The sequence below is a fragment of the Zonotrichia albicollis genome, chromosome 2, assembly GCF_047830755.1.
Source record: "Zonotrichia albicollis isolate bZonAlb1 chromosome 2, bZonAlb1.hap1, whole genome shotgun sequence".
In the NCBI taxonomy this organism is placed as follows: domain Eukaryota; kingdom Metazoa; phylum Chordata; class Aves; order Passeriformes; family Passerellidae; genus Zonotrichia; species Zonotrichia albicollis.
The window spans coordinates 38,498,848-38,514,358 of NC_133820.1; the positions used below are offsets into that span (position 1 = coordinate 38,498,848).

Below are 15,511 nucleotides of genomic sequence, written 5' to 3' on the forward strand. Positions count from 1 at the left end.
AAGTTGTAGAAAACAAAAATGGTCAATTTACCATTATTTAACTCACTGAAAGTTTCCTAAATATGAGATGGTTTCATATTAACACAGACAAAACAAGAAATCAAAGGTAAAAAGCACAAGAGATGTCCAGAGAAATTCAATGGATTTCAACGAACAAACCTCCAGGAGTTCAGGAACATCTGCTCTCTTCAGTGCCAGATGAAAGCTAATTACTCCTCTTCATCTACAGACAAATTCCCTATCCCTTTACTAACCACTTTTCCTGACAAAATCCTGGACATGACCTGAACTTTTGGAAATACTTGCCTTTATTCTCTACCATTCTTAGAAACCACAGCGCTTTCAAATACAGTCATAAAAAGTTGCATCTGTATCTCAAAGCCAAACTGGAATAGGCTGTGTACAGCAGTCTTTGAGGAAGCTACAGCTCAAAGTCCTTCCCATCAACTTATTGTTCTCCTTACTTCATAGACACCCTGCATCAGTTCTACAGTTTAACTGGCTACTGATACACTTTCCATACACTTCTTCCTCATATTTCCCAGAAAAATATTTTGCAGACCAGACACAGATGCCACCCCTAGCAGCCTTGGCATTTCCCCCTCACTAGCATATCTTAAGTCTGAAGGGTGTAAGGTGTACCTGGAAAGCACTGGCTGAGGGCTGCTCCCTTCTGCAGCAAGGCCCAGGGCACCACAACTTCAGAACTCCACTGGAAGCACAGCAGTGCACAAGAACACTGGGAGAGGTGAAAGCACCACAGCAGAATGATTGTACATGAAATGTGAGTAACCAGAGCAAGCAAGTTAAAACATACACCTTAGCAGTCTTCCCAGATACTCAGACAAGAATACCATGAGCACCTTTGCATGTAAAGATAAACTTTTGCAATCATACATGTAGAGCAGTCTGATTTAAAGCAGAAGCCTTCACACATGGCCTAGGTTTAAATTCCAGATCTCAGAACTCTAGATCATCTCCTCCCCTTCATGTCATATTTCTGACCATGTATATGTGTGTGTCTCTCTATAATCAAATACACGTAAAAAGTACTAGAGCAAAAGGAGCTGCTAGAGGACAACTTAACATGAGTTTTCTCAGTTAGAATCTATTGATTTTGAAATAGTCTCCCAGGAACTCCTTCATAAATCCACTTGCTCTTCACTTAAAAGAAAAAAGGACAAAATAAACGAAAGACCCCACCTTACAATGTCTGCATAAATTAAACCTAAAAAGCATATGTAGATACTATATGTTTTAAATTAACACTAGAAAAAACTTATGTTTTGCAGTTATGCCACAATGCAAGAATAAAAATTAAGCTTTCACCAGATATTTTGAAATGCAGACAGTGTCATTGTTTCAGTAAATATTTCTGAAGTATCATAATTATTAAAAGTTATAGACACAGCATAAACACTTCTGCACTACTTCCTTTTAGGGTTGGCCGACTGTAATAAATATTTACAGTCAATCATTAACTGCTCAAACATTACCACTGAAAAAATAGTCTGGGTTATTAGAGAAAAAAAAAATAAATCCACAAACTATTGCTTAAAGCCAAGGCACTGACACCAAATAGAGAATGCTGCTCGTTGCCTCATGAACCTCTCTACCTGTCTCCAAAACCCCCCAGGCATTTCAAATGTGCCACCTGGGAAAACAGCTGCCGTTCTTCTGCTGCCAGAGATCCCATGTCACTTGTCATGCCTGAACCTTGTCAGCTTTCATGGCCACTGAAAGCCAGCTACTGCAGCTGAAGGGAACTTCAGTCCTCTGAAGTTGAATCTATCCCAAAACAGAAGAGACTTGCAGATTTGGCAGCATTGATGCCCCTGGGATCCTCCATTAGGCCCAATACATTTCTGAAACACGCTCTGATTGCTTGAATGAATTCAGACATTCCTGCTGCTGAGCTTCAAGAGTCCATCAAACTCAACTGCCATCCCCACAACACCTGAATAAGAACTTATACACAATCCCAAACCAACCCATGCCCACTGCACTGAGCAAGGAAGAGCAAGTTTAAAGTTGAGCTCAATCTAAAACTGACAGTACCTTATTGTGGGAGCTGCAATTAAAGCTTTCCCTGCCCTCTCACTGACCAGTATCATCTGAAGTTTGGGCCCACAATTTCCAGAATAGTAAAGTTCTCCCACACCACACAAACCTCATGCTTTTGTCTCCAGTACATTTAATAGATGTTTCACTAGAAAACCCAGACACAGAAAAAGTATCACCTCGTTTTCCATGGGCCTCTAAAACATTTCCCCAAGACTCAGATCAGCTCTGCAATCCATTGTGGTTACTAAAACATATTGGTAAATCTATTCCAAAGTCTCTAGAACTGGAATTTGATTAGGAAGGTTCTATTCTCTGAGGAACACAGCAAAAAAACAATTAACTTGCAACTGCTGTGGTGCATGACTATACATACCAGTGGCTCCCAAGGCAGCACACACAATCATGAGTAAGATGGCAAGATTAGAAGTGAAATGGCCAACAGATTCATTCTTCTCAAGGTCAACAGCATTTTCTGCTTCTTTAGGTTTCAACTGAGCAACTGTGTATATAAAGAAAACAAAACATTCCATCTACTCACCTGCACAGAGGTTGCCCTGCCAGAAAGCTTTGTTCTCTAAGTGAGGCACAAAACATTTTTTCTGATGCTGATACTGAACCCCATAAATTGAGGAAATACATTTATGGTTATGGGCTTCATTCATGGGGATACAGATCCGTGCCAAATTATTCACATTTACTTGGTCAACATCCAAATATTCAGTTTATTTAGGCTGATGAATTTGTGACCCCCTTCCTCCCTCTAGGAAACCTGCTCACACAGGTCAATTCATTGTGCTGCTTTTCTTAAACAGGCACTTAAAACAACTAAGCAGATGAGATGGGGTGCAAATAGCATTGTATGCTCCATGTAAATGTTTACAGGAGGGTGTGAATCAAAAAACCAGATTGACACTATCAACTGTGACTAAATAGTTTTCCTCCTTCTACACAGCAAGTAAAACCAAATTCTTCTCTGCAGCAACAGTCACAGTTTATCTTTCTGCAAAACATATTCTTGGCCTGTCTGAAAATTAAACAATTGCAGGCATTCCTGGCAAAAGACATTACTATGAGCTACAGGGCTTGTATCTGACAAGAATTATATTCCTACTAAAAAAGTCAAAAGAGATGATATGGCTGTAAGAAGTCTGCCTTGGTTGGAAAAATTCAGCTGCTGCTTCCCTTCTGGTTACAACTTCAGAGCCAACACCCAACTTTTCCCCTTCTAAGTGCTCTGACCCAAAAGACTGACATTTTTTGCAGCTGCACTCAACCATTTACCCTCATGTACATACAACAGCACAGTGCAGGGCCAGAATTTCTAAGTTCTATATGCCCTCCACAGCATTGCTTATCCAGGGGCAACAAGGAGCAATCTCCTCCCTTTCCCTTTTGATCAGCAGGTCTCTTAGGATGATCATCTACTGTCAGGCCCTTGGGATACTAAAATGTTTCTCCATCTCGGTGCAAATGCCTCAAAAGACACATCAAGCAATGTAATTATATTACTACATATTTTTGTGACATAGGAAGTCTAAGAGACATTTTCAGACACAAATATACTTTCACCAATGTTACATTGGTCATTATACCCTTCAAAGGAAGAGAAACTCAGCCCTACTCAGACATATTAAAAAGCTAAAAAGGTGTATTTTTCTTAGCTGTGTGTTCTCACTTCTGAGAGAAATTCACAAGCTGAAGTGAATTTCCTATGGCAGGCACCAAGGCCCACTGCAGCCCTGCATCATTGATCCTTCAGGAAACCTGACTCTGTATCACTCACACAGAAACCCTGGAAATCATCTAGAAACTAACCAACGTAGAAAATAACTGGCAGCCCCCTTTTACCTGTGCAGGAAGCACTGGCACTGATACACAGCACACAGCCCCTCCCTCAGCTGATGTAACCAAGCCAGAAAACACACAGCCCCTGCTACAGAGACAGCAAAGCTCCTGGCAAGGACTGGAGCCAACCCTTCAGAAGGAGCTGCTGCTGTATGGCTTTTGTTAAAAAAAAAAAAAAGGCAAAAAAAAAGGCCCTGAGTTCTTGACATTGACAAGCTATCTTACCACTTTCCTTTCTTCCATTATAAGACAGACTAGGTGAGAACACAAATTGCCTTAAATGCTTAGATCTACTTCCCGTCTGCAAGAGATAAAAGTACAGAGTGAACTGCTTTGCTTTATTTCCTTTTCTGAACAACAGACAAGTCATCTGTGGCAAGAGCACCTAATGAAAAGATTCTGTGATAGCACTGAACATACAAGAAAAATCACTGTCCACTTCTTCTAGAGGCACAGCAGTATGACTTCTGGGCATCCCCATTTCTGACAGCTCTCAGAGAGTGGTACAGGACTGCTTTCAGAAAGGTCTCCAACATGGATTTCTATTGAAATACCATCAGCTCGCCTCCCCTACTGCCTGACAGAACAGCAACACCTATAGGATACAGAATTGAGTCCAACAAGCACTGTTTTCATGGAAAACACCTAAATAATTACCCTGTTTCTGTGGCATGGTAAGCTATCACCTATGGGGGCTGGAGGGATTCTGAAGAGGCAGTGAAAGCAAATCATTGCTATCCAAAAGTTTATAAAAGCTTCAGGTAGAGATTCATTCCAGGCTTCTGTTTAATGAGATCCAGCAGCACTGACCAGAACAATTGTCTGAGCACAACTATGATGTTGTAGCCACTTCTCACAAATCTGCATCTTGCTACCACACCTCACACCTTTCTCACCTCAAGATCAGACTGCTACAGTGCACTCAAGCAGTTACATTTTAAATAAATTCAAAAAATATAAACTGGCACAGACCATTATGCCTCCAAACTTCCACCTCCCCCAACAGCAGCATGCAGCACTTGGGAAACAATCTCTGTGAGATGGGAAGTGACAAGAGGGTTTCTGGTGCTGCATCTGAAGAAAGGAGGTCTGACCTGTACACTGTGGGTTTTGAGCCTTTATTCATCCCATTGTAAATGTTGTAATTGGCATTTATTTTCAATATACATAAATAAAACAGTACCTATGTGTGCAGCTTTCTAAAACAAGTTCTGAAGAGACAAATCTTTGAATTTTGAGTGGACTTGGATATTCTGTGAAGCAATCAAACTCTCAATATTTTCCATTTCCTAGTTGCTTGACTTTAAAAGTTTGTTTGTCTTTCAAGGCTGCTCCAGGCTGATGCTCATTAAATTCAGAAAGCAGCCAAGTAACTCCACCAGCCATATCGTTGCTGCAGGAGACAGCCACTTTAGCACTTCCCACACTAGCTATGGGTGACTAAAAGTCCTCAGAGTAAAGTTGATTTTAAATTTTTTTTAACAAAATCTAAAGAGAGAGAACTTCAGAAAAATATTCAAGTTTTGAGTTATCTACAGAAATGTAGATAACAGAGGTAACAGACTTTTCAGAGGTAACAGACTTTTCAATTTAAAATGGGACTCAGTCATTTCAAACAAAAACACTCCAATAGCTTGAACCAAGAGGCTTCAAGTGTTCTACAAGCACCTGGCACAGTTTAGCCACTGTGTTCAAATAACCAAGGGGTTTAGCATGAATTCATTTCAGAAAATGCTACCGGTGATTGCAGCATTGAGCTTAAACTGCAGGATTTTTGCACACAGATACCTTGTACACTTTCAGAATCTTCTTCAGCCACCCATCCAGTTTAAGACAGAGCATGGGCAGAGAGAACAGCAACAGCCAATATCCCACAGATTCATATCACTGTGAAGATCTCTGATGAGTAAACTGAACACCAGTACTGGAAAATTCCTTTATATTTTATCTAAACAAGTTCTTAAAGACAGAATACAAGAAAATGAAAGAACTCTTTTGGGGCAATACAGAGAAACTCTTCAGGCTGTAGGGTGATCTTCAGCTTTTTTCATCTCCCTGGTGCTGCTGGTGATACCTACAAGGCCCTGTCAGGCTGACAGATGAGGTGACACAACAACCTCCAGAGGCAGGATGCATACAGCAGGGAACACGCTCCATAAACCACAGCTGTGGCAACAGGTGAACAAGACAGTTCCAACATTGCTAGGAAACACACAAGGTGAATCAAGGGGTAATACAAGAGGGGATCACCTCCAAGAAGCAGTGTAGGGAAAAGGAAACATGCAGAATAAAAATTCTGCATGGAATGCATAGGAATGCTCAACTAGCTAATGGTATGAATAAAGAGGAAAGAGTCTGTCAGCATCAGAATTATGTACAGCAGACAGTTCTATTCCTTTTCAGACTGCAAGGCACAACTTTGGGGCACTGTAACATGAAACACTTTCCACTCAGGCACACATGTTCATTAGCTGACCCCCTCAGTGCATTTCTTTCCAATCTAGGAATGAGGAAAGCTGCTCAGGCAGCAGCAGTCAGAAAGCTGGACAGGGCTAGGATGAGCGACAGGCAGACACAACGCTCAGCAGGCTTCTGGAAGGGAGTGATTTTCCTCTCTCCAGCAAGGAAAGCAGGATGGGCAGCTTTCAGTTTCAGAAACCAATTAGGCAGAAACTGCTATCAAAGCAATAGAGAGGGCCCTACCCTAGCTGGGTTGAGAAACACCAGGTGGTTTTATCTCGATGCCTTTGCCAGTTTCAACAGCCCCACTCATTCCTGCTCGCTGAAGGCACCCAGGGTGCCCTTTATCCAAGGCTCTTCCCACACACCTACCTGGACACCACACAGCATTCAACTGAACTGCCACCTAGACACCACTGCTACCTAAAAAGCAGTCGCTTTTATGTAGTGGCTGGTGGAATAACCACTAAAGAGCAACAAACTCACAGCCTTTATTCCTGCAGGAACCATTTCTAAAGAGCCATCACACTCTGTCCAAACAATACACAGCAATATAGGCTTACCAAGCTATTGTGCTTTCAGGAGATTTTATAATACAGAAAAAACCCAGTGAATCTAAGAAGAAAAGAAAAACTTCAACAAATCCCAAGTTTGGCACCACTGAAACATTCTTCCACAGAGTCCAAAATGAATTATTACAAGACCGTCCTTTAGATTTTGCAACCAAGAGTATGTGGTCAACATCAGAATTAGCTAAAGCAAATAAAACTGCCTTCCTCACCCTCCAAGTTGACAAATCCTGCCTAACCAATTACAGACCCATGACACTCACACATGGAGCAAAAACTCTTCATGGCAAGTGTTAGCCAAGCCATTATTTACTGCAGACCATCAAGACAATTGGCTACAGTTACAATAAGTACTGCTGTCTGCAAGGACTTGGTGTTACTTGAAACACTTCTATTTCCCAGAAGCTCAGAGAAGGAAAAAAAAAATCAATTCTACAGTCATTAGATGAAAATTCTCAAATTGCAAACTTTGAGACTTCTATTTTTATACTGATATTTTTAGTCATGTGTTGCATGACTACCCTTTGTATTTCAGGATTATTTTTGTCCCATTTGAGAAACAATGTACATCCATAAGCAGTGTAAGAGCAACTAGGTGAAGAACAAAAGAAAACTTCAAGCTCCTATCTCTTCTCCTACTATAATGAGCAGGTTGATGGTATCAGCAAGTGGAAAACTGGAAGCTTAGCTCCCTCCTTTTGAGGGACAGGCTTAACACAAGGAGTACACATGGGCTTTTTTGTTCAGGGAAAGCCTGCAAACCCAGCAATACAAACCCACACAAAGAATACCCTATTTGAGAACTATTTCAAGGTAGAAATCCATATGGTTGAGTGATTTCACGACCACAAAAATATAAATAGAGAAATAAAAACAGTCAGATTTCAGTAGACAGAGGTACAGCTTGAAAGAGATACATGAAGGCCACGGGGTTCCTACTGTTGCAGAGATATTAAAACCCCTGTAACATCCCTGACAGAGCAATGAGAGCAGCATGCAGGAGAAGTCATTTTTCCCAACAGCCAAAGGAGAAGCAGCTGTTGGTAACCCCCCATCCTTCCATTCAAGGCTTCATCCAGTTACCAACTTCTGAGAACATATTCCATCTAACAAATTGCACAGCAAAGAGGTGAAAAATCCTTGCTCACTCTTTCCTGCCCATATACCTTGGGAAGAAATGCAATGACAGCAGGGTTCTAGTTCTGCTCCTCCCAGGAAACACAAGGAACAATGAACCCTCCTCCAGTATTTTATGAATCCTTTTCTCATCCCTTAGATCTATCCTTCCTAGGTAACAGTTGCAGCGCTCAGCCAGGAGAAGCAATAGCTGCACCAGACATCAGAGCAAGAGTGACTTCATCATCTGATTTCACCCCTCCTTACAAATGACAGCAAAAAGGCTGACATCAAACAAGTCAGTTTTGCTTCCAAAAGACCCACACCAAGACAGAAGCAATGAAGATGTCCGACACACTCAGAAGATACCAATCCATCAATTTTCACCTTCCCCACAAGGACTCTTTTGTCCCGGCTTTAACTCAAACTGGCTCAGAAGGTAACTAAGTATCAGCCTATAAATATATATCAAAATGAAAGAGCCGACCTAACTCTGTTCACCACACAAGCACTCCACACTGGCAATACACGGCTTGCTACATCAGGTGATAAGATGTTACCAGGACTCGGCTAACCAGAAAAATAAAACCTTTTTTGACAACCTGGAATTTTTCTCACTTAAAAAGCAAAGAAAAAAAGTTAACTTCCCAGGCTGTCTTACATGGCTGGATTAACTGCAAATGGAAACTACACTTCCCACAGAATGCTTGAACGTGGTTCTCTTGCTTTGTTCTGACATTTTTTCCAGACAGCAGAAGGACCAGGAGCACATGACTAGAGCGACTGGGGGGGTTATCACAAGTGCATGTGCTTTCTGTTACGGCCTTTGTTTCTCCCTCAGTGTTGTACACTTGGGATTGAATCATATTTGCAAACTTGTTAGTCTGCATCAGTTAGCACCCCCCTCACAGGCAAGCATCTGTCTAGTCTTTGACCTCAAATAAACGGGAAAGGAGCATCAATGACCTTTCAAGAATCAAGCTGCAGAGCCTGAATAAGGCAGATTCAGTTGCTGAGTATGACAGGTTGAGGTCTCGCTCGGTTTGGACAGCCACCTGCAGAAATAGTGATCAACAAGACCTGCTTTCCATTCCACAGGCACATAAAGTGAGCCACTAAATTAAAATGGAGTCACCCACAGTTCTCCTCCGTACAGATCAATAATCCCTAATAAATACTAATGCTGGACCTGATCAAACCTATGCTGTCGTGCTGCTAATACAGGTTAACTGCATCCAAGGTTTTTGGAGGGCTGCTGGCACACTGACCATGCAGATATAAGGTGGACTACAGCCCCTGAGCCAAATGCTCTCTTCAAGGCTTCAACCACAGTGGAAGACATTTCGGTGCAAAAAAATCTACCAATATTTCTCATCTGTCAAAAAGCTCCCACTCTGTCAGCGCTCTGGCATGAAACATACGAGCCCCTGCGATGGATACAGGCATGCATCCACAGAGCCATGTCAGGTGTGGCTTTACACGAATATCAAATAGATCAATCGAATGGGAACGCATATCGAGCAGTCCTGCTCCCATAAAACGTCATCCTGCATTTCCGTAAGAAAAAAGAAAATATCTCTAGAAACTACACTGTTCATATGAATATGGAAGAACAATTCAGGTCTTAATGTGAACATATATAAATCAGGAGTGAAGAAATTCCATATGATAAGCACATAGCTGATCTATAGCAACTCAGAACTGGGCCTTTTTGTATCAGCAATGTACATTTGTTCAGGTTTAATTCATATTTTTAATTCACATAAACCAGCTAACCCCAACGGATAGAATACGAAGAATGGGCACACATTAAGCATTTCTGACATGTCTGTGCAGAATAAAGCACAGGCCTCATTCTTAAAAAAATATTCCTCTGATCTGAAAATTGGGAAAAGAATGCCAAGCTTGACATGTGAGCCCACGGAGTAGTTATTTCAAAATAAGCATTTTCTTATACCTTCTTCTGAGCATTTTACCAGAGCCTGGAGGATATTAGAGACACCTTTTGTAAGCTCCCCTCCCCCTCCTTTTTTTTTTTTAATGGGCTGGACTAAAAGGTGCTCACACCCGATCTACGGGTGCATGGAAAAACCTTCCATGCTCTCTCCCCTTAACAGCCAGGAGTGCTTTAAAAAAAACCCTCAAAAAAACACATAATGAACGTGAATGTCACGGTCATACCTGTGTGCCCGCAATTCGCTTCCTCCTTTCGGTGGGAGGAGGGGGAAACGAAAAGGAAATACAGACTACGGAGCTCCCAAACCGTTTCACAAAGGGGGAAAAATGGCTTTTTAATGAGCCAGAGGCCGCTGGCAGCGACCGGGAGCTAAGGACGAGGACAAACCCACCGGGATTTTCCGTCCAGCAGGCCCCGAACGGAGCGGCGGCGTGCGCCTATTCAAGGTTAATGGGGGGGGAAGGGGAGAGAAAGGAGCTGCCGAGGCCGGGGCTGGGGCCAGGCTCCCTTCGCCGCTCCCCGCCCGGGCGAAGGGCGGGGGCAGCCTCCCCGGCCCTCACCCCCCCACCCGAGGGGAGCAGGATACTCACGGCTGACTTTCATGCTGCCGAAGGCCGAGGGCTGCTGCACCGGCTTGCAGCTCTCCGCGAAGGAGGTGGTCCTGGGCCGCCCGGACATGGTCTCTCTCCCGCTCTGTCCCAACGGCGATCACCTCTCTCCTCTTCCTGCCTTCGCCCTCCGCCTCGCCCCGGCGGGCCCGCCTGCCGCTCCCTCGCTCGCTCAGCTGCAGGAGACGGGTGGGACGCGCCACATGAAACGCCGGGACCCCCCCTTCCCCCCCCGGGGAAGCCCCCTCCCCTCTCGGTCTCTGTCGCCCGGCGGCTGCTTCTTCTCCTCCTGCTTCCTGCTGCTCCTCCTCACGCCGCCCGCTCCTCACACGATCATCCTTCCCGGCCGCGCCGGTGGGTCCGAGAGCCGCCTCCCCCCGGCGCCGCTCCCGAGCGAGGGGGGTTCGCTGGGCCTCGCTGCCCCCACCCCGGGCGCCAGTCACATGGGGCGGAGGCTCGCGGCCCGGCTCCTCCGATCCCGCCGCCGCGTTTCTCTCCTTTTATTTGCTTTATCTCTTTTTTTTCCCTTTTCTTCTTTTTCTTTCTTCTCTTCCTTCCCCCCTCCCCGTTCCTCTCCTTCCCCCTCGCCTCTGAGGGAGGCGGCAGGCAACGGGACTATTTTTTTCCCTGGCGGAGGGATTCAGGGCACCGCCGAGCGGAGGCGATGCGGCAACGAGTCGCAATAGGATCCGGTGGTGGCGGCGGGATCCGCGGCGCGCGGAGGGGGGTGAGGCGGCCGGGCGGCCTCGCTGCTCGCTGACGCTGCTGCTCAGTGCGGCGCTGAGGCGGCGGCGGCTCCGGCGGTGCGGCCGCTCATTCCGCCCGCACGGGCAGCTGGCTGCGGCTCAGGCAGGGCAAGCTGCACTGCGGGCGGCGGCCGGCGGCGACTGCACGGGCCATGACGGCGGCAGTTTCCCTGCTCCTCCTCAGCCCGGCTTCAGAGTGCTGGCGGCGGTCGCCGCTTTTGCTGCTGCTTCCCCAGGCGCCCAAGGCACATAGGACTCGTCCGCCCGGCTGAAGTCTCCCGCCGGGCCCCCCTCCCTGTTCCTGCCGATCAGTCCCTTTGTCCCCGCTGCTCCCTCCGCTGCGTGCCGGGCTCCCGCCGCTGCGCTCTGTGCGTGCGCCAAAGCCGCGCAGCCGCCCGTGCCCGCCGCCGCCCCACGCTGCGGAGCAGCCGTAAACGCCGTCTGTGAATACCCGGCCGAAGAGCCCGGCGCGCCCGCGAGCCCTTGGCCCGAGGCCTTTACGGAAAAGCCCGAGCCTTTTCGGGGCCAATCCCGAGGCTGTTACAAGAATGCCTGTAACTGGCCGGAACCAATCACGGAAGCACCGCGGGCGCGACCGATTCTCCCCGAAGTAAAGCGGAGACCCAATCGGAGCACGCCGCCGCCGCCCTAGCAGCGCGGGCGGAGGGCCAATGGAAAGGAGGGCTCTCTTCCGGCCATCGCCGGGCCAACCCGAGTGGAGGCGAGGAGGGAGAGCCAATCAGGAGGCGCGCTGCCTCCGTCACCCAGCCCTGGGACGTCTTCAAGCCGCAGCCCGAGGCAGAGAGCTGCCGCGGGCTGCGATTGGCTGGCGGCGATGAGGCTGCCTGCAGGGAGCCAATCGCGAGGCGCGGGGCCACGGGCGCGCCCGCTCCCGACGGGGCACGGTCGCTCCCCTCTGTGGGGGCCGGGGGAGGGCAGCGCGCATGCGCAGTGCGGCGGGGCACCGCCCCTCAGGCGCGCCCCCGCGGCCCGTCCCGACGGGAGCGTGTTTGGGGCAGCGCGAGAGGAAACTCCAAAGTGTGGGGTTTGTGGCCAAAACCCGGCAGGCACAGAGGGTCTGCTTCAGTGAACCGTGAAGGAAATGGCGCTGATGCGCGCAGTGCTGCCATAGAATCACAGAACGGTTTGGGTTGGAACGGCTCTTCAGGACCCTTCAGTTCCCACCCCACTGCCACGGGCAGGGACACCTTGCTCTAGACCAGGTTGCTCCAAGCCCATCCAGCCTGGCCTTGAACATTTCCAGGGATGGGCCATTCACAACTCCTCCGTGTAGCCTGTTCCAGTGTCTCATGTGAAGAATTTCTTCCAAGTATCTAACGTAACCCTACCCTTTTCCAGTTTGAAGCCATTCCCTTTGCCCGGTCACAACAAGCTCTCGTGAAGAGTCCCTCTGCAGCTTCCCAGCAGGAGACGGGGGCTTGAACAGTCATGGATGTGGTTCATGGAGCCCGTTGTGCACAAAGTGGGCCATGCAGGGGAAAGAAGATGAAGGCTCATAGAAAGTCCTCCTGGTTCAGCTGTTAACAGCAAGGTTTCCTCACAGGAAACACAGCTTGTATTGAGGCACTAAACACCCTCATCGTTAGGTCCCACTGCCACCACAGATTGAGCTTGGCCCTGGCCAGAGTTTCAGGCACTGTTCTGGAAGAACTTGTCCTTCTTCAGGGCTCTGGAGCATCCCTGGGGGCAGCAGCTCCCGGCCCTGGCACAGGCAGCACTGGAGCCCTGCTGCCTGCTGTGAACTCAGTGAAATTACTCGGCAGGCATCAGCAAAAACGGAGCACCGCTTGCTTATGCCATTAAAAAAAACAAGAACTGCTCCTGCCAGAATAGTTTATACCACAAACAAAATAACTTGGACTAGCAGGAACATATTTTGCCAGTGTTAGAGACTAAGACTGCTGTTTTCTTTTAAGGCAGCAAAATATTGCCAGATTTATTTTTTTGCAGCCCTGTTCTGAACACCATTGCTGTGTGACCAAACAAAGACCTGGCCAAAGGCAACTGAAATTTATCCTTTTACAAGAGGTGTTTTCCAAAGCCAAAACCAAACCCAGGCTCTCAAAATGGTCCTGTTCAGCATTTTGCTCGCCCTGGGGTGGTTGGCTTGCTGGAAGCCTTTTTTCTTGCCTGATAAACGATGAGTGGTTTTACCTACTACAAAGGCCATGGGAGTGTTTAAGGTTTGATTCTTCAGGATCTACCTCTGTACAGCTGGGAGCCTGACAGGTGAGAGTGCTGTGCCCTAGCCAGGGCTAAGAGACACTGAAGTCACAGCACAGGAGTGGTACTGTGGCCACCCCAAGCCACCCTACCCTACTCGTTGTTCCAACCCCCTCTGAAGCACCACTGTGTCAAATGTTACTTAGACACAGCTTCAGTGAGCTGCCAACAGTGAAAATGATATTGTCTCTACTGTTTGCAGAGCAGTTGTTAAAAATTAGGGTTACAGATTGGGTTAGCTCTCTGAAGAACATTCTTACATAAAACAACAAAGTACATATGCCACCAGGCTGTGGCCAGCTCTCTTGTACCTGAAATGTACCACCAGGCATTCCAGTCATTATTTTTTCTGGCTTTGGGCATCAAAATGCTAACACAAATCACATTTTCTTATTTTCTGACAAAGTTCTTTCAAATTACTACATAAACAGGAGAACTGACTTAGGAGAGACAGCCGAGCTTTGTTTCTTGAAAAAGTTGGCAGTCTGAAAAAGAAGGTGGGGGAGGGTGAGCTCTTTGCTTTTCAGCATTTGCTGTTACTCATGATAGTGGTAAATAAAAATCAGACCAATGCATAATTTATACTGATGGTGCCCATTTGAAAAATGTCCCTTAAAGCTTTGTAATGAGTCTGCAACTTGATAATAAAAATGGGAAATCAGCTTCATTTCCTTACAGAGAACGAGCAACTTCAAGAAAATAAGTTTGTGCTTGTTCTCCTTTACCTGGTATAGCCCTTCTCTAAAATCACCCTGTTTCCTCCTCAATACCAAAGTAATCTGTATCAAAACCACAACTTGGTTGCTACTAATGACACTTTCCTGAATACCAAGCCTACCCATCCACAGGGGGAATGCATATTACAAAAATCCCAGCTGCAGTATTTCATATTTGGCAGTCCTGCACATATTTCCATTTCATAATTAAGCAACCAAGTCTCCAAAGCCTGTCCATTCAAGTTGTAGTATCTCCTCATCCACCAGCAAACCACAACCGTGTTTTAAAGTAAAAATATGATGTCTTTGAGGGGATGAAAAAGCATAAAGCACCTGCAATTTCTGTTAGTCTGTTCATAGATTCTTTCCTTAACTAAGACTACTCTCAGAAAAACCCTAAACACACAATAAGGGCATCTATTAAGCTTTCATCCTCAATTTCAAAAATGGACTGACAATTAAAACCATTTGTGAGAGTCATGAGTGAGATAGTTGCTTTTTTAGCCTGAAAGATTCTCTTTTGACAACATTGCAAAGTCCATATTTATTTTTGGCCCCTTGGCTGATGAAATGACCTCCCTTTAGAATCTGCAAATATAAATAGAATTGACGTTTTAATGATGAGTTTTCACAAGCTATTGTAACCCAGCATCCCAAGCATCAATATTGTTCCAAGTCTGGATGCATGGGGCAGTTTTACACCTGCTGTGTCTCTGTGATGTGCAAGTGCCCAGGGAGGTTGCCTGAATACCTGAGGTGTCCGAGAGAAACCACTGAGGTGTTATCTCTCTGAAATGCCATAAGGTGGCAGTGAATTGGGAAATTGGTACAACTTCTGGGCAGAACAAAGCTCTAAGGAGCTCGGGACAAGAGTAGGGAGGGGTTTTGTTTGCTTTTTTAGGGGGTTTCATTTGTTTGCATTTCATATATCAGCCATAAACTTCAATCATTTTAATCAGACACTGAATAGGCCTGCTCCAACAGGAACTGGGAGACGGTTCCTGCACAGGAACTCCTGCTATTTTCTTTCTCCACTGCTTCCTTTTCAAGTGACCAGCAGGAAGATTTTCTGTTTACTTACCTTGCAGCTCTTGCTGGGTCATTCCATCACAAGGCATGGGACAGGCCTACCTCTTGCTAGTCTGATAAGGATGAAATGATTCAAGGCTGTTTTGAGCCTTGCTAT

The 15,511-nt window shown here is 46.2% G+C and overlaps 1 protein-coding gene across 2 annotated transcripts in view; it reads right to left on the bottom strand.

The window, feature by feature from the left end:
* The window catches only part of GSK3B (glycogen synthase kinase 3 beta), a 147,950-nt gene extending 137,209 nt beyond the window's left edge, over positions 1–10,741 (bottom strand). For both annotated transcript variants that reach the window (XM_074534780.1, XM_074534779.1), the window contains exon 1: positions 10,602–10,741. In XM_074534780.1, the coding sequence (XP_074390881.1) occupies positions 10,602–10,689 (88 nt within the window). In that variant the 5' untranslated portion in view covers positions 10,690–10,741. The remainder of the gene's footprint in view (positions 1–10,601) is intronic.
* Positions 10,742–15,511: the final 4,770 nt, after the last annotated feature.